Source organism: Muntiacus reevesi, chromosome 17, assembly GCF_963930625.1.
Source record: "Muntiacus reevesi chromosome 17, mMunRee1.1, whole genome shotgun sequence".
In the NCBI taxonomy this organism is placed as follows: Eukaryota; Metazoa; Chordata; class Mammalia; order Artiodactyla; family Cervidae; genus Muntiacus; species Muntiacus reevesi.
In genome coordinates, this window is record NC_089265.1 from 1,435,625 (window position 1) to 1,459,075 (window position 23,451).

General features: G+C 37.9%; 1 protein-coding gene across 8 annotated transcripts in view; it reads right to left on the bottom strand.

Moving 5' to 3' along the window:
- The window catches only part of NEK1 (NIMA related kinase 1), a 119,687-nt gene that overhangs the window by 84,179 nt on the left and 12,057 nt on the right, over positions 1–23,451 (bottom strand). For all 8 annotated transcript variants that reach the window (XM_065908038.1, XM_065908035.1, XM_065908041.1 and 5 more), the window contains exons 5-11: positions 22,946–23,029; positions 22,762–22,829; positions 22,555–22,641; positions 20,552–20,606; positions 17,742–17,942; positions 14,830–14,890; positions 11,381–11,532 (exon numbers count right to left, since the gene is read on the bottom strand). In XM_065908038.1, coding sequence (XP_065764110.1) covers positions 11,381–11,532; positions 14,830–14,890; positions 17,742–17,942; positions 20,552–20,606; positions 22,555–22,641; positions 22,762–22,829; positions 22,946–23,029 — 708 coding nt within the window. The remainder of the gene's footprint in view (positions 1–11,380; positions 11,533–14,829; positions 14,891–17,741; positions 17,943–20,551; positions 20,607–22,554; positions 22,642–22,761; positions 22,830–22,945; positions 23,030–23,451) is intronic.

Here is a 23,451-nt window from a genome sequence, read left to right on the forward strand (position 1 = left end):
AGTCCTTTCTTGCACAGTTATCCTGCACCTTTCACAGCAGGGCTATCCTATAGTAATTGAGGGAGTGTCTATTTCCTTTTCTAATTATTCACTGTCACATGCTCAACTTCTATCAGGCCATGTCACTGAATTCATTAACAGTGTTCTGCTGCTTCAATAGGATTTTCTAGGTAGGGCATCATATCTGTAAATGTCTGTATTTTCTCATCTCTCCCAATATTTATGTTTCTTATTTCTTTCTCTTTTTAATTTCATGGGCTAGGCTTCTGGAATAACATCAAATAACAGTATCATTACAAACATCTTTGTCTTGTTCCTAACTTTAATGTAAATGCTTCCAACTTTTCATCATTATGTATAATGCCTGATGTAGGTTTCTGGTATATATAACTGGGTCAAGTTAAGAATTTTCACCTCTATTTCTTGAATCAAAGAAATTTGAATTTTTTTCAAAAACCACTTTATTGAGGTATGAGGGACATACAAAAAGTTATACATGGTTAGTGTAAACAACCAAATAAATTTTTATAAAGAGTTAAATTCTACTGAACTTTCAGTATCTGAGATAATTCATATGTGATCTTTTTTTTTAATTTGTTTTTATTTTTATTGGGCTCTAGGGGATGGGATGGGGAATACCTCTGTAACTTATGTCCCACTAGGAAGATGTCCATTCTAACTTTCCTGGGATAGCTTTCGGAGCTTTTTCTTTTTCTTGGAGCCACTGCTCTTGCTGGCAGCAGCCTCTTCAGGTCCACTGCTGAGTGGCTCCTCCTTGGACAATTTCCGCTTTTTCTTGGGGACCCTCTTGTTTTCTGACTCATCAGGGTCAGTGACTGTTTCCTCTTTGGGAAAAGATTTCTTCCTCTTGGGAAGACTTCCAGTACCAGCTGTCTCTTCAAGATCACTACTAACTAGCTCTTCCTTGGAAAAAGATTTCTTTTTTTGGGGTTTGGAAAAAGAGACAGATGGGTCTTCCATTTCATTCTCCTGAAGAGCCTCCTGGGGCTTTTGCTTTTTCTTCTTTTTGGGTCTTTCACTTGTCTCCTCACACTCCTCCAGGGCACTGCTATTTTCTGAAGAAGCCAGGGCAATTGCAGCCAGCCTTTTCTTTTCCTTCTTCAAGCGTTTCTTCTCCTGTTTCTCAAGCTTCCTAGTAATCTCAGCAGCTGCTTCCTCTGCCTGAACCATTGCCTCCTTCATGACATCCAGATTCTTTCGGGGAATCTCTCCAGTCTCATATAAGGACAGTCGCTCCTCAACTTGTTCTCGAAGCTTCTCCCCAAAAACACTGGTGGGCACCTCAGAAAAGTAATCGATTCATGAGGCAATACTGCATTTGTTTGCCAGGTATTGGGAGATGCGACCTTTGTTCTTGGCAGCTGCTCGGCCAATGAAGGTAGAGTGGAAAATGAGTCCGTATTTTGGGGTGTTACCCCTTGTCTTCAAGGCTCTGGAAACTTGGTCCCTTTGCTGGGCCCAGGGAATCACTCAGACACCAGGACTGGCCAAATATGTGATTTTTTCCCTCTAATCTACTAGCAGTGAAATTAACCAGTTTCCTACTGTTGAACCATCTTTCCACTCCTGAAATGTATCCTATTTAGTAAGTTTTGAATTACTCTTTTGATAAATTGCTTGATTTAACTTAACTTTTTTTAAAAACATTTTTAAGGATTTCTGCATGTGTGCTCCTAAGTATAAATGACCCATGGATTTCTTTCTTTTATATCCTGTGCTAGCTACTCAATTTTGTGATCAACATCCCCTACTACAGGGGAAAATTTTTCAAACAATTCAAAGTATAGTTCTAAATATACCAAAAACAGATTAAAAGTATTTACAGAAAACTCTTAAGTTATGTATCATGCATCAGGTTTAAATTTTCCAGCTACCTTAGGAAAAAATATATAAAAAGAAACACTGTATAAAAATATTCACCTGTTAGGTTTCAATTCAAAGGAAAGGAAATGTTACTTTAAAAAGTTATTTCAGTGACCATTTACATTATTATAAAAATAACTCAGCATTTGATTAAATCAGTAAAGTATCTCCACTAACAATTCCATTTCAGTAGTGGCTGTATTTTGACAAAAGTCAATGTTATAAAAAATTACTCTCATTTGCTACTTACTGCTTCAATTTCCTAAATTTTTTAAAATGACTACAACAGATAAGCACTAAAACTCTAAAAGTGAATTCAGAATAATATAAAAAAATATGATCCACAATCAATATGAAATTAATAAAATTAACCAAATTAATCCCAACAGATCACTGTTAAGATACATTGTATAGCTCACAACATACAAAAAAGAAGTAGAAAGTGATCAAAAGTTTTCTTTCACCAAAACAAAAAAGATATTTAAAATTTCTGCCCACTTTAGAAAGCAACATGAGAGGGGTGGATGAAGTCAGAGACTGGGGTTGACATGTACACATTGCTACTGCTGCTGCTGCTAAGTCACTTCAGTTGTGTCGGACTCTGCGACCCCACAGACGGAAGCCCACCAGGCTCCTCCGTCCCTGGGATTCTCCAGGCAAGGATTCTGGAGTGGGTTGCCATTTCCTTCTCCAATGCATGCATGCATACTAAGTTGCTTCAGTCGTGTCCGACTCTATGCGACCCTATGGACAGCAGACTACCAGGCTCCTCTGTCCACAGGATTCTCTAGGCAAGAACACTAGAGTGGGTTGCCATGTCCTTCTCCAGCATGCACACACTACTATGTATAAAACAGATAACAGTAAGAACCTATGGTCTAGCATAGGAAACTCTCCTCAATGCTCTGTGGTGATCTAAATGGGAAAGAAACCCATAAAAGGGGACTAATGCATACAAAAAGCTGATTCACTTTGTTGTATAGCAGAAACTAACACAGCATTGTAAAGCAACTATACGCCAATAAAAATTTATTAAAAAAAAAAGAAAGCAACATGATACATAATTTCAACATAACTTCCTCCTTAGGAATGCAATTAATTTAATGAATACATTACTTAACTTGAGCACAATACAATGATGGTATTTAAACTATGTGATATCATCAAATGGGTTGATAAACTGGTAAGAGGACAATAATGATTTTCTTATACTGTGTTTTGTCATTTTAATTAAATGACCATCATAAAATATCCATTTTATAGATGTTTTAACTCAAAGTTACATTAGCAATGTGATAAGTGGTATTAAATCTCACCCAATGACTATTAATAAATAGTAGCTTTGCTCCCTGACAAAATGATAGAAGCAGCAGGTTCTCAGAACTATACGACCTCCTCACTGTGTTATTAGATCCCAACTCCTAACCAAACTTAGGCTAGTTATTTCAATTTTCACTTAAGCCAACCATGTATCTCACCACCTAACCCCATTAACACTAGGGTTAATGAGATGACAATAATACTGAAATACTTAAGGAACAGAAGCTTTCAAACTTTTTCTAAAAGCAACCCACAGTAAGAAAGATAGTTCACATTCAGATCCAACAAGATACACACACACATTCCATAAAATACTTTTACTGTGTGTAACTGAGTCTGTTACTTTCCATTCTATTACTTAAAAAAAAAGCCCCTGCTCCTCACTCACTAAAATGATTATGCCATACACACTGAGGAAACCAGATCTGAAATAGACATGTGCACCCCAATGTTCATTGCAGCACTGTTTATAATAGCCAGGACATGGAAGCAACCTAGATGCCCATCAGCAGGCGAATGGATAAGAAAGCTGTGGTACATATACACCATGGAATATTACTCAGCCATTAAAAAGAATTCATTTGAATCAGTTCTAATGAGATGGATGAAACTGGAGCCCATTATACAGCGTGAAGCCAGAAAGATAAAGAACATTACAGTATACTAACACATATATATGGAATTTAGAAAGATGGTAACGATAACTCTATATGCAAAACAGAAAAAGAGACACAGATGTACAGAACAGACTTTTGGACTCTGTGGGAGAAGGCAAGGGTGGGATGTTTTGAGAGAACAGCATCGAAACATGTATATTATCTAGGGTGAAACAGATCACCAGCCCAGGCTGGATGCATGAGACAAGTGCTTGGGCCTGGTGCACTGGGAAGTCCCAGAGGAATCGGGTGGAGAGGGAGGTGGGAGAGGGGATCGGGATGGGGAATACATGTAAATCCATGGCTGATTCACGTCAGTGTATGACAAAAACCACTTCAATATTGTAAAGTAATTAGCCTCCAACTAATAAAAATAAATGAAAGAAAAAATGATTATGCCACCTCTAACAGACAGCAACCCCCACTTTTTAAATAGCAGACTGCTTCTGGCTGCACTATTACTGAACTACAAGGAAAAAAACAGCTGTAGACAATGTTCTTCATGGTATTACAAACACAAAGTTAACATTTCAAGGTATGTTTTATGTACATACAACTTAAACTAGTGGGGAACGCTACCCAGGAGCTTTGTAAAAACACATACTGCTTCCGTACAAGAGAAATACTTGGCAATAAACAGACCACACACTGCATGACTTCATTCACATGACACATTCAGAAGGAGCAAATCCACACAGAAGTAGACTAGCCCAGCAGTTGGTTGCCCAGGGCTATGGGGTTTGGCAGAGAACAGGGAGTGAATGCTAATGGAAAAGGATTTGAGGGGTGGCAATGAAGTGCTCTAAAACTGATTATGGGGATGGCTGCACAATTCTTGCAAATCCATTAGAAATCATTTAATTTCAGACTTTAAAAGGATGAATTATAGTATGTGAGTGATATCTTGATTAAGCTACTTTCAAAAACCACGTATCCTCAAGAGTTGCAGAATCATAATTTCTGGACACAGAGCCCTGCATTTTGACAAGTTTCGCCGGTTAACCCTTGCCTAGCAAATCTAGCACTGGTGTCAACATTTGTGAAAACACGACACTCAAAATCTTAAAAATATTAACCTGAGTGATAATGGCATCTCATAATACATGACCAGCTTTATACTAGATTAAACAACCATTTGCAACAAGAGAAAGTTTAACTAAGACACCTATGTACTCTTAGGTAAGTCACATGGAGGGAAAAATTATCTCTCGGTGCACCAGACTGTCCCAGATATAAGATGCTCAAATATTTGTGAAATAAAAATGCCAAAGGTGTTCCTCTGAGATCACATAGGTATTTTCAGAACACAATCTACAAAGAAGAGAAAAATATGTAAAACATCTGTACTAAAAGAAATGTGTTGTTTTGTGTTTTTTTTGCTAAAATGAGAGCCAAAATACCGAAGCACATTCATGGAGCTCCCTCTGGAGGCTTAATAACCACTCCTTTTCTTTTAGAAAACAGCTGTAATTGTTACAGGAACTGGAACAAAGAAGGTCTTCAGGACATGCAGGGGCACTGGCAGTCTCAAATAGTAAGTGCAACGATAGCCTCCGCTGTCAGAGCTGCCCTGAGCCTGCTGGTGCGGACACACTGAGGAGGGCAAGGCGGCCTGGCCCAGGGTGAGACTGAGTGGTGAGCAGCAGCCACACTGGGAACAGACTCTGCAGGCAGGCGGAGAGGATGTGACAGTGACAGTGACCAGGAGTCAGCAGCAACTCCAACAGTGTGTAGTGAGACAGGACCCACAGCCTGGGGAGGCCATGCGGCCCGGCACACACAGTTACACCCACTGATGCTGAGAAGCCCAGAAGACACCCACTTTGAGATGCAAGGACAGGACGGGTCTGGAGTTCGCGAAAGGAGTCCAGGCTCAAGATGCAGATCGGGGTGTGGATTTACAGGTACTGTCAGAGAGCGAGGACGTCCGTGGGGTGTCCACGGCCAGCCTCCTGAACCACTTGAGCATCCAAGTCAGGGATGTGTGGAGGAACTCAAACGGGAGGCGAGAAGAGCAGGAAAGCAGGGAGGGAGACAATTAGCAGAGTGGGACACTCTGGATTCAAGTGAACAAAAAGTTTAAAAAAGAGGGGTAACCAAGTAAACCGAAACTGAGGCAAAGGAAGAAGATACCTGACCACTGGACGGAACCACTGGGGCTCCCAGAAGTCCTTGCCAGGAGCAGTGACCTAACAGCTGTGACAGAGCAAGCTCTGGGCAGAGGGGGTTCAAGAGAGAAGGGGAAACAAGGAAGCAGAGACATTCAGACAAGGCTTCGGGAAGTTCTGCCATTAAAGGAGCAGAGATCCAGGGAAGTGGCTGGAGGGAGACATGGGAGGGAAGGAAGGGTTTTCTTAAGAAGACTGAAGATATGCTATGGATGGTTACCCACCAGGCTCCTCTGTCCATGGGATTCTCCAGGCAAGAAAAGTGGAGTGGGTTACCATTCCCTTCTCCAGGGGATCTTCCTGACCCAGGGACTGAATCTGCCTGCATTGCAGGCAGATTCTTTACCATCTGAGCCACCAAGAAAGCCCATTTATTTGCTAACAGGAATGATTAAGGACAGAGGAAAAATATGATACAGGAGAGAGAGTGAAGTTCTTTAAAAGGCAAAAATAATAGTAAGAGATGGCATACAAATGACAAGGTCAACTCTAGATCAAAACAGACAGATCCTCCAAGTATAAGGAAGAAAGCAGGAGACTGGCAACAGGTAGGACTGACAGGCAGGGGTGCTGCCAAGTGTGGGCAATTTTCCTCTACTTGGTTCTTTTTTCTCAGTGAAATAGGAAGCAACGTTCATCACCCTGAGGAGATAAACAAGGAAAAGGTAGGCGATGACCATTGAAAGTAGGAGAGGAACTGGCCTGCGGAAACCTGATGAGGTGGGGCGACAGTGCACACCTGACACTGTAGGCTTAAACTTTGAAGTGAGACCAGTCGAAGAGCTGCAGGCTTCCTCCAACCACACCCACTGGGTGGGGCAGTCAAACCCTTTGGAAACTATTACAATGAGAGAACATGAAATTAGAGCTGGAAAAGGAAAATAAAAACAAAGATGAGATGGACAATGATAAAAACAGGTAAGATCCATGGATCCAAACAGAACAAAGACATTTTCAAGGCAGGTTCTCAGAGACTAAGCTGGAAACACAGGAAGCAGTGGTCAGAGTGGGGTCCCTGTAATTGAGACTAGGAAGCAGGTGTTCTTCCTGATGACAAATGTGATGGCATGCCACAGGGGAGACCCAAAGTGAGGCAGGAGACAAAATCATCAAAGGGAACAATCAGAAAACAAAAAGGCAGTGCACCACCGAAAGGACCATCGTCTCAAGACACTGCAGTCACCAAGAACCGTGACATCGCCGCGAAGAGTGAGGAGCAGCAGGTGACACAAAGTCTGGTGGCAGTGCTGGGGAAGCCAGGGCGAGTCCGGCGATGACATCAAGGAACACAATGCCATCGTCCTCCTCCAGACCCAGCAGGACTGAGGGACTAGAGAAAATGGTTCCCGAGAGAGCCGCACAACAGTGTGTGTGACAAGCCAGGGTTCAGAGTAAAAAAGGTGCAGAGATCTTGACAAGTTGAGAATGCAGGGGATCTTGCTGACCATGGACTAGCTGAGGGCTCTGTGGAATAGTTCGGGTGCTCTGCAGAGGCAGGGGCTGGAGCACGGGAGGACCAGAGCTTCAGGGAGCTGAGAAACTATGTAATGAGGGGATGCCAGGAGCCCTGGGTGCCTTGTAGTAACTAAAGAAAAGAAGGTGAAAGGATGTAACGGAACTCATCCATTTAGGCCTGATTATGTAACTACTAATAGTATGATTACCTATTAACAGAAAGAATGAAGCGGCTGGGCCAAAGAGGAAATTACACCTCGCTGTGGATATGTCTGGGGATGAAAAGTAAAATCTGATGCTGTAAAGAACAGTACTGCATAGAAACCTGGGATGTTAGGTCCATGAATCAAGGTAAATTGGATGTGGTCAAGCAGGAGATGGCAAATGTAAACACTGACATCTTAGAATCAGTGAACAAAAATGGACAGGAAAGGATGAACTGAACTCAGATGACCATGATATCTACCACTGTGGGCAAGAATCCAACAGAAGAAATGGAGTAGCCCTCATAGTCAATAAGAGTTCCAAATGTAGTACTTGGGTGCAATCTCAAAAACAACAGAATGATTTCAGTCTGTTTCCAAGGCAAACCATTCAGTATCACAGTAATCCACGTCTATGCCCCAACCACTGATGCCAAAGAAGCTGAAGCTAATCAGTTCTATCAAGACCTCCTAGAACTAATACCAAAAAAAGAAGCCCCATTTATCATAGGGGACTGGAATATGAAAGTAGGAAGTCAAGAAATAACTGGAGTAACAAGTAAGTTTGGTCTTAGAGTATAAAATGAAGCATGGCAAAGGCTAGTAGAATTCTGTCATGGGAACTCACTGGTCATAGCAAACACCCTTTTTCAACAACACAAGAGATGACTTTACACATGAACATCAGCAAATGGTCAATACTGAAATCAGATTGATTATATTCCTTGTAGCAGAAGATGGAGAAGCTGTATACAGTCAGCAAAAACAAGACCTGGAGTTGACTGTGGCTTAGATCACAATTCAGGCTTAAACTAAAGAAAGTAGGGAAATCCACGAGGCCAGTCAGGTACAACTTAAATCAAATCCTGTGAATATACAGTGGAGGTGACAAATAGATTCAAGGGATTAGGATCTAGTAAACAGAGTGCCTAAAGAACTATGGACAGAGGTTCGTATCAGTCTACAGGAGGCAACAAACAAAACCATCCCAAAGAAAAAGAAATGCGAGAAGGTAAAGCGGTTGTCTGAGGAGGTTTTACAAATAGCTGAGGAAAGAAGAGCAGCAAAAAGCAAAGGAGAAAGGGAAAGGTATATCAACACTAAATGCAGACTTTCAGAGAATAGCAAGGAGAGACAAGAAGGCCTTTTTCAATGAACAGTGCAAAGAAAACAGAGGAGAAGACAGGGAAAGGCTTGAGATCTCTTCAAGAAAACTGGAGATATCAAAGGTACATTTCATCCAAAGATGGGCACAATAAAGGACAGAAATGGTAAAGATCTAATAGAAGCAAGAGAGATCAAGAAGAGATGGAAAGAATACACAAAAGAACCGTTTAAAAAAGACCTTAATGACCCTGATAACCACGATGGTTTGGTCACTCACCCAGAGCCAGACATTCTGAAGTATAAAGTTAAGAGGGCCTTAGGAAGCACTCCTGCCAATAAAGCAAGTGGAGGTGATAGAATTCCAGCAGGCTATTTAAAATCCTAAAAGATGATGCTATTAAAGTGTTACACTCAATATGTCAGCAATTTTGGAAACCGAGAAGTGGTCACAGGACTAGAAAGTTCAATCTTCATCCCAATTCCCAAGAAGGGCACTACTAAAGGATGTTCAAACTACCAGATAATTGCACTCATCTCCCATATTAGTAAGGTTATGCTCAAAATCCTTCAAGCTAGACTTCAGCATTATGTGAACCGAGCATGTCCAGTTGTTCAAACTAGGTTTAGCAAAGGCAAAGGAATCAAGAGATCAAATTGTCAACATTCACTGTATCATAGAGAAAGCAAGAGAATTCCAGAAAAACATCTACTTCTGTTTCACTGACTATGCTAACACCTTTGATTGTGTGGATCATAAGAAACTGTGGAAACTCTTAAGGAGATGGGAATACCAGACCATCTTACCTGTCTCCTGAGAAACCTGTTTGCAGGTCAAGAAGTAATTGATAGAATCTTATATGGAACAACTGACTGGTTCAAAATTGAGAAAGGAGTATGATAAGGCTGGTTATTGTCACCCTGTTTATTTAACTTATACAGAGCCCATCATGTGAAATGCTGGGATAGATGAGTTACAAGCTATAATCAAGGTTGCCAGGAGAAATATCAACAACCTCAGATATGCAGATGATATCACTTTAATGGCAGAAAGCGAAGAGGTACTAAAAAGGTCTTCTGATGACGGTAAAAGAGGAGAGTGAAAAAGCTGGCTTAGAACTCAACATTAAGAAAACTAAGATCATGGCTCCAGTCCCATCACTTCATGGCAAACAGAAGCGAAAAACATGGAAGCAGTGACAGATTTCCTCTTCTTGGGCTCTAAGATTGCTGCAGATGGTGACTGCAGCCATGAAATCAAAAGACAATTGCTTTTTGGCAGGAAAGCTATGACAAACCTAGATAGTGTATTAAAAAGCAAAGACATCACCTTGCCGACAAAGGTCTGTATAGTCAAAGCTATGGTCTTTCCAGCAGTCATGTACGGATGTGAGAGATGGATCGTAAAGAACGCTGAGTGCCGAAAAATTGATGCCTTCAAACTGTGGTGCTGGAGAAGACTCTTGAGAGTCCCTTGGACTGCAAGGAGATCAAACCAGTCAATCCTAAAGGAAATCAACTGAGTATTCATTGGAAGGACTGATGCTGAAGCTGAAGATCCAATACTCTGGCCACCTGATGCGAAGAGACGACTCATTAGAAAAGACCCTGATGCTGGGCAGGAGCAAAAGGGGGTGACAGAGGATGAGGCTGGATGGCATCACTGATTCAATGGGCATGAACTTGGGCAAACTGCGAGAGATGGGAAGAGACAGGGAAGCCTGGCGTGCTGCCATACATGGGATCACAAGAGTTGGACACAACTGTGCGACTGAACAAAAACAACAAACACAACAACAAAAAAAGTAAAATCCACAAACCCAGGGTGCCAGCTGTCACAGTGCCCTTCAGCTGGAAATTTACCCTTCACTGCCTGGCTCAAGACCTTATAGCTGGACAGTGCACACATCAGGCATGCCAAAGACAAAGAACCCCCTACTGCGAGGTTTGTCTTATTGCACTATGCACACCTGTGTACTTAAACTTTTTTCTGCACATTTGTGTAGATGCACGTGCAGACACAGAGCAAAACCAACAGGTGCCACATTCCAGAGAATACAGTGGCTACAGACATGAAGAAAAAGGACAAATTCTTGCAACTAATCTATGTTTTTAGGCACAGCACCTAAATGCTACAGGCCTTAATTTTCTTTTGAGACATGACAGACCATAAGGTCATATCCCTCCACATATTTAATTATCTCATCATGAATCCTTAAATTCAAATTTTCCCCAGATTTTTATGATGTTTATCTCAGATGTTCATTTATTTTATGCAAAAAACAAATGGTTTCGCTTAGGTTATTCAACAGTGATTTCACTTATAATGTTACTTTCTTTTTACTGCACCAACTACTTTACTTAATGTATTTACTTAATGTCTCTTCATGAGAGAAGAAGAGACATGTCTCTTCTGTAAGTCTCCTAAGTTTTAGAAGACTGGTGAAGCAGAGAACAGCAATGCTCTTTTAATAGCTTAATAAAAACAATCCTACAGACATCAAGATTAACTGAACTGAGCTGCAATAAAATAAGGTCAAATTGAACATGTTACTAATACACAGTTTGTAACATCATCACCACATCATACCTGTTTATATTTCTGGAGTGGTTTCCTTTCATGCAATTTTTTATCTACATATTTCTTATTTGTCAAAGGTATTCCATATTTAGCAGCAGGCTTTGTAATTTTCTGAGCAGACATAATAGAAGCCAAGCTTTGTCCTGAAGCTGGTCTTTTAGCTACATGAGAAAATAATACAAAGAATTATTTTCAGAGTTCTTAATGTTCAAATCTTTAATTTCCAAAATTCTTCAACACAGAACTTTTTCATGTTCACAACCACTGACAGTGTTCAGTTTGAGACTCTTCACTAAACATGTCCTTCGCTCCTTACCACGTGTCAATGTCTTCATCATGACTATTTTACACTAAAGCCACTTTCTGAAAGAAGCAAGAAGCGACACTGCTCTAAGATGCTGAAATTTCTCATACAGAAAAAGCACATCCCTAAAACTGATGGTGGATGATGATTGTACATGTCTGTGAATATACTAAAGCACACTGAATCACTGACTTTAAATGGATGAAGTGAATTTTAAGCAGATTACATTTCAATATTTCAATAAAGACGTTAAAAATAAATTTTTTTTTTTTTTAATATTATTTTATTAGTTGGAGGCCAATCACTTTACAACATTTCAGTGGGTTTTGTCATACATTGACATGAATCAGCCATAAATTTTATAAAGAACATTCCATATCTTAGAAATTACTCTCAAAATCAGAACATAAACTTCAAGAGCAACTGTTAAACAATAATTCCATCACTATGAGAATTAATATTTGCTTCTGATATAGTCTGAGTAATGCCTACATCTACAGACCCACTGAAAAAGAGGAACTTTAAAAAGAATCACTATTAACTTAGGGTCCCAGGAAACAAGTACGTTTATGCACTGCTGGTAGGAGTAGAAACTGGTCAAAATGTTCAGAGACCAACGTATATCAAGAACAATGTTTACAGGGGCTCTGTATCAATCTAGAGGGATGGGATGGGGAGGGATGTGGGAGGGAGGTTCAAGAGGGAGGGGATATATGTATACCTATGGCTGATTCATGTTGAGGTTTGACAGAAAACAACACAATTCTGTAAAGTAATTATCCTTCAATTAAAAAATAAATTTAAAAAAGAACAATGTTTATTAACTGATGTCAAAAAACTAATCAGAGAACCACAAAAATATATACACATTCAGCATTATATATCAATATCAAACTTTTACTGAAACCTAGACAGGGTTCAGTCTTAGAACAATAACAAACTGAAGATAAGCTGTTCAGACTAAAGTAATGAAAATGGAAGTCCAGACTTCACATTCCTGAGACTAAGGGAGGTCAGACCCCGGCTGCATGAGGCCTCCCAGTGGTCCTTTCCACCCTGACTCGCTCTCCCTGCTCAGCCCTGCTTCCACCCCGTCTGCCCTCCACCCCAGGGCTACACCCTGTCCCAGAATCACGTGATCTACCTCTGCCAACCAGCGTGCTTCTTCTATAGCAGGGGGATGAAGAAAAAATTTAACTAGGCGTTTACAAGAAAACACTACCACTAAACACTGTTCTTCAAAGCATATTTAACTACATTAGAAAATGATCAAGATATAATATTGTGAAATTAAAAAAAAAAATCTTTCCATATAACACAACCCCAATTTCCAATCATTATGCATCTGTTATCATTGAAATATATATACCAAATAAAACAGTCTGTATTAAGAGTAGGGTAATTTTTATTTTCTTCTTTTTGATTTTTATAATGACATATTATAAAATGACATATTCACACAATTTAGTGAATGCTTATAAAAATAAAAGCAACATTAGCCATTTGACTGGCAGTTTATATTCACAATTGAAGTGTGTAGAAAACCTGAGAAACTGATACAGTATATTACAGTAAGTTTTTCTAAAGACATACTTCAACTGTATTGTGACAGGAATTAGGAAATGTGAGGAAAAAAATTTTCCCTCTGAGAACTGTAAGCTTCTTTTCAAAAACAGATACAGTCACACCACTGGAACTTGGCTGCATATATTAACATAACCACATGTGTGCCAGAAAAGGGGCAAGAGGCACCAAAGCACAAACAGGAGGGGTCCCAGGAGACCACAGGAACAGTACCCTGCACCCCAGAGAAGGAGGAGGGCTACTCGGCTCTCATCTGGCTTCTGAGTGCTCCCCATTTCAGAGGTGCGCCTCCCAGGAGGAAGCTTCCTGCCATGACGGGAGCCCATGAGGGACTCAAGGCCAGGAGCAAGACAACTCCTTGTATCACACACGCCTCCATCCAGCTCCTCCCACTAGGGAACCCTGCTCCACTGCCTGGGAGGCTCATCCACTGGCAAGACCGTGCTGACCCAGGGATTTCTGTCTGTGTGACAAGGAGGCTTTGATGAAGATGTGACTTCTCATGAGGCAAGAGCGCCAGGAGGGACATGCTGACCCTGCCTTATGTCTGTCTCATGAACATGGTTCCCACTGGGCTGATTGCCAGGATGGTCAGCTTCTGTCGGCTCAGAGGATGAGCCCCAGGGTGTTTAAGAAGAGCTGACACAATTGGCCTTCCCAAGAACACATTGCCACACCCTGTCCAGCAGTTAGGGACTCAAGTTTTATGATATGGGAATCATTTTTATTAATGTATTTATACTCACAATGGAGTAAGACATGCAAAGCATTATGCTTAAAAAACAACAATCTTCAAGTCTTAATAACTTCCACGGATATCAGAAGTCATCTGAAATCACTCCATGGGGAAAAAATGATTTCCCTCTCACAAAGATATATACATAAACAATATATAACCACACTGACAATCCAACAAATACTCCACAGCTGCTGGCCCATATTTAAAAAATAACTATCCTTGCTACGGTGTCTGACTTCACACCGATTTACTTTTAAAGTACTTTACAATAAAGAATATTTCTTAAAGAAAATTATTTTACATCAAGATTTGCACTGGAGCTTCCCTGGTGGTATAGAAGATAAGAATCTGCCTGTCAATGCAGAGGACATGGGTTTTACCTGTGGTCAAGGAAGATTCCACATGCCTTGGGGCAACTAAGCCCACGCTCCACAACTACTGACTGCTGCAACAAAAGCCAGTGAAGACCCAGTACAATCAAAAATAAAAAAATAAATTTAAAAAAAAGCATTTGCAAAAAAAACAAAAAACAAAAAGGATTTGCACTTGGGGCATTTTATAACATTTCATAACAATATTCTCAGAATATGAGCTGAACACTTGAGTAAGAAAGAAGATTTCAAAATAGAATTCATTTAAATGAAGGCAGATAATAAATGGAAACTTTGTTATTAACTCATCACATATCATAAAAAAATTTTAGATTCATTTCCTCTGGATTAGATTTATCATACAACTACCTCAACTTCTTGTATCTACAAATACCTCCAATATAATTAGTATACTGATTATCACAAACACAGGAAAGGATTCATATTAAACTCCACTTACCTGGTAGAGGTTGTGCTCCAAACTTGGAAAATGTTTTTAGACAAAATTCTTCCGCAATAAGCTTAAATTGAAAGAGGTGGGGGGAAAGTTAGAAAAGATGTGAAATTTTCAAATTAAAAAATTAATCAAAATATTTTTTTTTCAGTCACAATTATGTTGCCAAATAAACTGTACTAAAACCTAAATTGTCCATTCATCAAAATTCTCGTATGTCAACTTCTTCCCAATCTTACCAACTTATTTATCATTTCTGTGGACAAGCTTTCTTCTAGAATTAATCAAATGCAGATATATAGCAGAAAAATCATAAGAAGAAAAGAACATTTTTGGTGAAGAGTGAAATCTAAGTGGTGGTTACACAACGAGATACCATGTATTTACTAAGCGTGTCTGTCAAATACTCTTGTTACTAGTAGCCATCATCTGCCCTCTTTTCTTTCCATGTTACATATTCTGTGTATATCAGGCTTGAGTATTTTCTTTTGTTGCTGGCTAGCTGAATTCCTGACTCATTGGAAAGGACCCTGATGCTGTGAAAGACAAGGCAGGAGGAGAAGGGGACAACAGAGGATGAGATAGTTGGATGGCATCACCGACTCAACAGACACGAATTTGAGTAAACTCCAGGAGTTGGTGATGGACAGGGAGGTCTGGCGTGCTGCAGTCCATGGGGTCGCAAAGAGTCAGACACGACTGAGTGACTGAACTGAACTGAGCTGAATTCCAGTGCTTCACTGCAGCCTTGAGACTATATGTCTGTCCTAACTGTTGGTATGGGAGAAAACAAACTCAGAGAGATTGACTGAAGTCATTCTTTCTTCTCCAGTAGCTGTCAAAAACAATAGCACACTGCAACATAAATCTGTGCTTGAAAATGCTATTTGTAACAAAGGAGTCTTGTAAAACACCCACACTTCAGAGACTGTAGCTATGTCCTATACTAGTGGCCTCCAACTGCCAAATTTTAACTGGCTTTCTTGCTTACTAATGTATTCTCTTGGTAGTAACAGTTAAATCCACATCTCTGTTTCCTGAAGATTATTTGCTCATATGGATATTCTGTAAAAAGTCAGAGGAAATAAGACACTTACCTCTCATCTCATGAACATTCAAAGTAATAAAACTATGATTTTGCTAGATATCTGATTCATAGAAGAGTTTAACAGTGATCATTTAAATCAACAAAGGTCACACAAATTATGTAAAATAATTCCACTTTCAGGTGACCATACTTATATACTAATTGACTTGGGATAGATTTTTGATAAATCGTGTTCAATTAAAATTCAACTCAACGAGTATTTATTAAGCACCTGTATACAAGTAGTAGAGGAGGAATCATGAGTCAGCAATCTATTATATATACATATACATGCCCACACACAGTGGTTTGCAATCTTCTACTAGAGAAGAAGTGGTAAAGATAATATATTAACACAGTAAAGTTATATTGATAATACTTAACATATACCGAGTATACTGAGTACTTAGTAAGTATTAGACACTAAGCACTTCACAAGCATTATGATTTTTGACTCTGGTAACCACTTCAAGACATTATTAATTAGATACATTTATAATCCCATTGTTCACAGGTGAGGAAAGGGAAAATTTGAAATTTTGAATAGTCTTACTGTTAGAAACCCAAGTCGGAGAATACAGAAAGACGGATACCAGGGCCAGGGCGAGGGGAAGGGGAGTTACTGATTAATGGGTATAGACTCAGTTTTCCAAGAGGAAGAGAGACCTGGAAATGGATGAGATGATGGGTGCACAGCACTATGAATGCATTTAATTGTACACTTAAAACTGGTGACACTAATAAATTTTATCTTGTATCTATTTTACCAGAATAAAAAAACTGGAAAACAAAACAACAGAAACTGAAGAGACAGAGGAATAACTCTGATATTTTGACTTATATTAAGAAACACATACTTGGTCAGCACTCAGTTCCTGGCACACAGCTCCTAAAATCCTTGAAATTTCCTCAGTGGGAAGCACATAAAGGTGCCTTTTGTTGTTCAAAACAAGCCCGTTTGAGACACACCAAAATTTGTTAATGAGGTGACATTTGGAAAGCACCTAAGGATGAAAACTGGTTGCCAGGGAAACCAACTCCCAGATTAGAGGGTTAAAAATTCCAATCCCACTGCCCTCCCCTAACCAGGAGAGGAAAGGAGCTGGAACCAATAACTAAGGACCAAAGATTTACTGATCATGCCTACTAATGAAGACTCCATAAAAAAATAGGGAAAATTCAGAAAGCTTCTGAATTGGCAAACATTCAAGGGAGGACCCCAGTTCCTGCACTTAGGATGCCTCTGGACCTCACCACTAGGTACCTTTTTTCCTGGCCGTTCACCTACATGCTTTACAATAAACTGGTGAAAGGAAGTAAATTTCTCCGAGTCCTGTGAGCTGCCCCAGCAGGCACATCAGTGGAACCAGAGGCAGGGGTCATGGGAACCTGACACATAAACTGGATGGACAGAAACACGGGTGACAACCTGCCACTTACAAATAGCTTCTGAAGTGGGGGTGGTCCTGTGGGAGAGACTGAGCCCTTGAACTGTAAGACCTGATGCCACCTCCAGGTACACAGGGTCAGGACTGAATTCTGCCTGATGTATAAAAACTGCTATACACATGGTGACGAGAGGTGTCAGAAGTTAAACAGTAAGTGTTAAGAGGAAACAGAGAAGAAATGCAAATGCACAACTGGAAAGCAAACAGGAAGGGGAAGAGTAGCAGGAAAACAGAAAGGAAAGTGACTCCAGCACAGCTGGGAAAGGTACGCAACCCCCAGGTCTGCAAAGAGCTCTCCTCCAAACAGAAGAGGCCACGCCCCAGTCAAGCTCCACAACCCTCCTGCTCAATTTAACTACAAAATAAAAAAAAAAAAAACATACCTGAGGGGAGAGAAATTTTTCAATACGTTTGGCTATAAAACCTTTCTCCAATATGGAGTTGACTGATGGTCTATCCCTAGGATTTCTTTTAAATAACTGAGAGAGTAAACTGCGGAGATCGTAAGAATAATGCAAAGACACGGGTGGAAAAGATCCAGATATTATCTTCAGTACCAGGTTTTTCATATTGCCAGCTTCAAACTAAAATCGAGAAAATAAATGAAACATATGAAACGTAAGTTGAAAATGTAAGTATCAACAATAAGAAACAGAGTTTTTCCTATTAACAAACAACAGAACTGTAACCCTCTTTCCAATATTTTAATCAGCACATGCTCTCCAGAGCAAGATTCACTTGGTTACTTACAAAGACATTTAAAAGAAAATACCAGTTCTCATGAAATGGTATAACCTGCTATAAGATTAAACTTTTACGTATTTAAAAAACTGAAAGATGGAATACAGGTACTAATCAGAGTAAAGGGTTTATAAAAGATAATAATAACCAAGATGGTAAAACAAGCAAACCTGGTGGTCTTCATTTAAGATCTGCCTTCCTGTGCCCCTGCTGTAGCAACTAGAATAGGAAATTAACTAGAGAACTAAAAGTCTTTGGGGAAAATGTAATAAACAAAGGTATTAATTTCTTTTACACATTGCTCATTATTTTTAAATGTGTGATGCTCCCAAAAGCCATATGGAGTCAGCAACGTGGCAAGAATTCCAAATGGGAATATAAACCTCATCAGTGGAAACATATATTTTAGGATCAAACACAATATAAACTCTTAAGTGGGGAAAAAAGAGGTGGGCAGTTTAAAATCGAAAAAGACGATTTCATTTTGAAAGTAAAATTAAGTTTTTGAGATCTCAGTTAAAATGGTATAGAACAGTTGTACACTTATGTTAATATATACAATTAAGAAAACAAAACATAGTATGAAGTAGGCAATGGTAATTATACAAAGTATAAAAGAGTTCTCTTAAATGATGAGTTCCCCTAGCACATAAAATATGATATTGTTTATTAAGATGTGACTACAATTCAATCATCTAGAAATGTCTATGTACCTAAGAAAGAATCCTAAATGCAGAAACAGGTTATACTCTATTCCTTCACTACAGTGAAATTTCACTTATCTCTCAAATGATAAGCTCTTCATAAAATAAAGATTAATGACTTACTGAGCTTCATGTGTCCACTTAAGGGTAAGTAACTCCAAAATACAGAAGCAATGGTGACAGAACAATGCAAATGAAAAGATTTTTTAAAAATAGGTAGGTTTAGGGAATTCCCTGATGGTTCAGTGGTTATGACTCTGCGTTCACTGCCACAGGCCAAAGGTCAAATCCCTGGTCAGAAACTAAGATCCCATAATGGCAGGGTGCAGCCAAAAAAAATAACAAATAAATAAAAATATATAGATTTAGACCTAAACCACTGTATGTCACAGAAAAACTGACCAATTTCTTCAAATGTAGATCTGATACCCACCAGGTCATATCACTTTGGCAGTCTATGCTCTTTTCCTTAAGAAAAATAAAATCTTAACGTAATACAATGGAAGACAATGCAACCATGAAAAAATACAGCGAAAAAAATAGTCAAATAACATCAGGCAATAAAGATAGGCTATAAAAGTGCTTATACAATTCAACAAAACTTATGAGGGGGAAAAAAAAACAAAAATGGAACTCATAAATTATTCTAGAAGAAAGTCTAGAAAGAAACAATTTACAAGCAGACATTACTGACTAGAGCAATCACTTTTGATATTTATCCACTTCCTTATGGTTTTATTTATTCTCTTAAGTTTTCTGTAATAAACTGTTGGTGGGAATGCAAACTAGTACAGCCACTATGGAAAACAGTGTGGAGATTTCTTAAAAAACTGGAAATAGAACTACCATATGACCCAGCAATACCACTTCTGGGCATACACACTGAGGAATCCAGATCTGAAAGAGACACGTGCACCCCAATGTTCATCGCAGCACTGTTTATAATAGCCAGGATATGGAAGCAACCTAGATGCCCATCAGCATATGAATGGATAAGGAAGCTGTGGTACATATACACCATGGAATATTACTCAGCCGTTAAAAAGAATTCATTTGAATCAGTTCTAATGAGATGGATGAAACTGGAGCCCATTATACAGAGTGAAGTAAGCCAGAAAGATAAAGTTTTCTGTAATAAAAATATATTACTCTTTAATTAGTAGAGGAAGCATTTTTAAAAAGCAAGATTTTAATATGGATAGTGATTAAAACTGAACCTACTTAGAACAAGAACTTCCCCTTTTTGGTAAATTATGTGCCACCTAAAAAGTGAAAATTTTTAAATACTCTGAATTAAACATTACTTGCATCAGTAAAATCACCTTCCCGTAAGTATGCTGAAAACTGTTCTTTAGATAATTTCAATTCTAAAATTAAAAATTTGGATGTTTTGAGAAAAATTGCTAAAATGAAATTAATAGTCTGTTAAGCCAAAATATCAAATTCATTATGCAAGTTTAACATTTATAAGATAGCAAATGTCTTTAGAAATAATTTTCTAGAATGAAGTATGATATATGATATTATAACAACATATATAACATGCATATTTGACATATGCATATATGTTAAGGGAAAACTGATTTACATTTACATCTCAGAAAATACTGAGAAATTCACAAACCAACAGAGAAGAGTAATTCCTAGTACAAGTGGGTCATCTGAAAGATGGCAAATGATTTTTTTAAACAAATAGTATAGGCATTTTTTCACATAATTTGTAAAATATTTCACAAACTTCTACTTACTGCATGTTTAAGTGTGCACATCTCATACAGGACACACCCCAGAGCCCAAATATCACTAGAAAACAGAAAAATGAGAGATCTTCTCCAAGAATCAGAAATTACTTTAAAAGATTTTCACTTTAAGAAGACAAAGCAGCTTGAAAATATTTTGCAAAAGCACAGGTTCCATAAAACGTGTTCTTTCAAACTTAAAATTTCAACCATAACTAAAATGACGAAAGCGGTTATCCCAGATTAGAAAAATAAGTTGCCTAAATAATTACTTTAAGTGTCATTAACAAAACAATATTTAAACAAAATCAGTATATTTCAGATATGTCAGTTTTCTTATTTTGCAAAAAATCAAAATGTTTTATTTAATCATTTGCAAAATACAATTTCTTAAATATTATAAAGTAAAATACTGCTTTAATGAAGAAAATATTAATTTACTAAAAGTAAATCTGAATGAAACAAATCTGTGACAACCAACTAAGAAATGTTAAAGAGTAAATACATTAATTTATTTTCTAATTTCAAGACTTAGTTACACTATCATCTTTATCCACAGTCTCTTCTGCTCTTTTATCTTAAATAAACAGATATTTTTATAACTAAAAGACTATTTCTATTTTTAAGAGAAAAAAAAAACCCTCACAATTCATAGCTACAAGTCAAAAAAAGGAAAAACCACTGCTCTTGGAGGTTGAATGTATTGGAAAAGAATAAAACCCATTATTGATATCCTAAAGTTAAAAAAAAAAAAGAAATCCTAAAGTTATGTAGCCAATCTCTCACAAAAATCTACAAAGTCAAAACTGTAACCTCAAAATCTGTTTAATTTTAAGATTCCACTAAGATAAAAAAGTAAATGTAAAAAGCCTTTAGTAACTTGAACATGTTATAAACTAAAAGCTATAAATAAAAACATTAATGATCTTATTAATAAAATTCTTTAAGAAACATCTGGGAAAATATGAATTTCTAGGTAAATTAATGATGTTTATCCACTACAGCTTTAAAGCATTTTTTCATAAAATAAATTTTATATAAAATTCTTCAAGGGATGATTAAATCCATTTCAAATTTAAAGACTAATATTTTCACAACTGAATCACCCAAAAGACACTGAAATAGCATTAACATGTAAAATTACTTTAGCTCAAAGAAAATACTACTCTCCTTTAGAATATCCACTAATAAAACACTCCATGGACTTGACTGATCATCGTAACTGATTTAAATACATTGCTCAGATGATGCTCTCATCCCTTCTGCTCAGGTCTGAAATATAGTTTCCCTACCCTCAAAAGAAAAGGGGGGACGGGGTGGAAAGCAATCCTGAATACATGCATTATTGCCAGCCACCACTTCCTTTTAGCCTCATAGGGTGCTTTCAAAACTAAGGTCAATGTTTCTGAGTTGGGATTTTTAAGTGAGTGTGTGTGAGAGAAAAGAAAAGGTAACTGGAATTCAGTGGCAGAATTCCTCTTCCTGACACACACACTATTCAATCTGTTAGCCATCCTACGACTCAGTGATTAGGAATTTGGACTTGGGAGTCAGATGCCTGGGACTATGAAGTCACTTCACCTCTCTCTGCATTTGTTTTCCTTCTAAGGAAAGGAGGAATGACAAATACCTACAACTCACAAGGCCACTATGAAGACATATACAGCGCATTTAAAACAGTCTCTGGCACATAGCAAGTGTTCAATAAATATCAATTACTGTAATCAATAGGAAGTAACTACTATGAAAAGACAAAGAAAGCACTGTTTCCCATTATAACTGAGATAAGAAAGTAATTCTTTCCATAGTTCCTTCAGCAAGAGAGTGAAATAGCTTCTTTACAATTCCCCTCATCATATATTAAAAAAGTATATATACATATGAATATGTACATATGTGGACATATGTCCATTACTGATTTTAGAATAATATTCTGAAAGTTAATAATTGTATAACAAAGAAAGATTTAAAGAAAATATTATACAACATGAAATAAGTATCATTTTAAATACCTTTTATTATTATAAGGTTTATTTTCACAGATTTCAGGTGACAAGTAGTATGGGGTCCCTATGCAAGTTCGAGCCAGCTCTACAGTACTAGAACAAAAAGAGAATTATTGGAGAAACTTAAGATACTTAAAGATATTATAAATTATCACAAGTATACAACCATGAATTAAAACTTCACTGAAGACACTGCATCAAACCAGAATTTACCTATTAAGAACTCTAGCAATTCCAAAATCTCCGAGTTGTATTGTTCCATCTCTGGTTAAAAATATGTTCTGTAAAAAAGACGAAAAAAATCCACATATATTGTTACAGTCCAGTCTTTGCCCAAGACAATGCTGACCCAATGTCCAAATCTACTTAGAAGTTAGTAGTGACAGAAAAAACATACCTGTGATTTTATGTCTCGATGAAGAATTTTTCTATCATGTACATGTTTTAGGGCCAAACATATCTGTACAAACCAGTCCAAAATCTAGGGGGGATAAATCAGATCATTTCTTTAAAAATTTATATTTCACATTAGTCTTTCCCTGTTCATTAAAAGAACTCAGGAATATCTAGGGAAGAGAGGATCTAAATCCTAAAAAAAAAAAGTTGTAACTTTTAATTTCATTGTAATTAACGTCATTTACATTAGGTAGATACTCAGATCAAAAGTCACATTACATGTAGTACACACACTACATTTAAATGTAAGAACTGCTCCTAAGGCATCTTTTATAAATCAGAATTAATATGGAAAGAAATTTTCAGAGAAGAGTGAAAAAGGAAAATACTTTATATTTTAGGATAGTATGATGCTGAGTGACTTTTCTTTGTTATTAAATATACTACTTTTTTACAGAAGTAAAAATCACAAGAGGGAAAAAAATCAAGCTGGACTACTGGAAGACA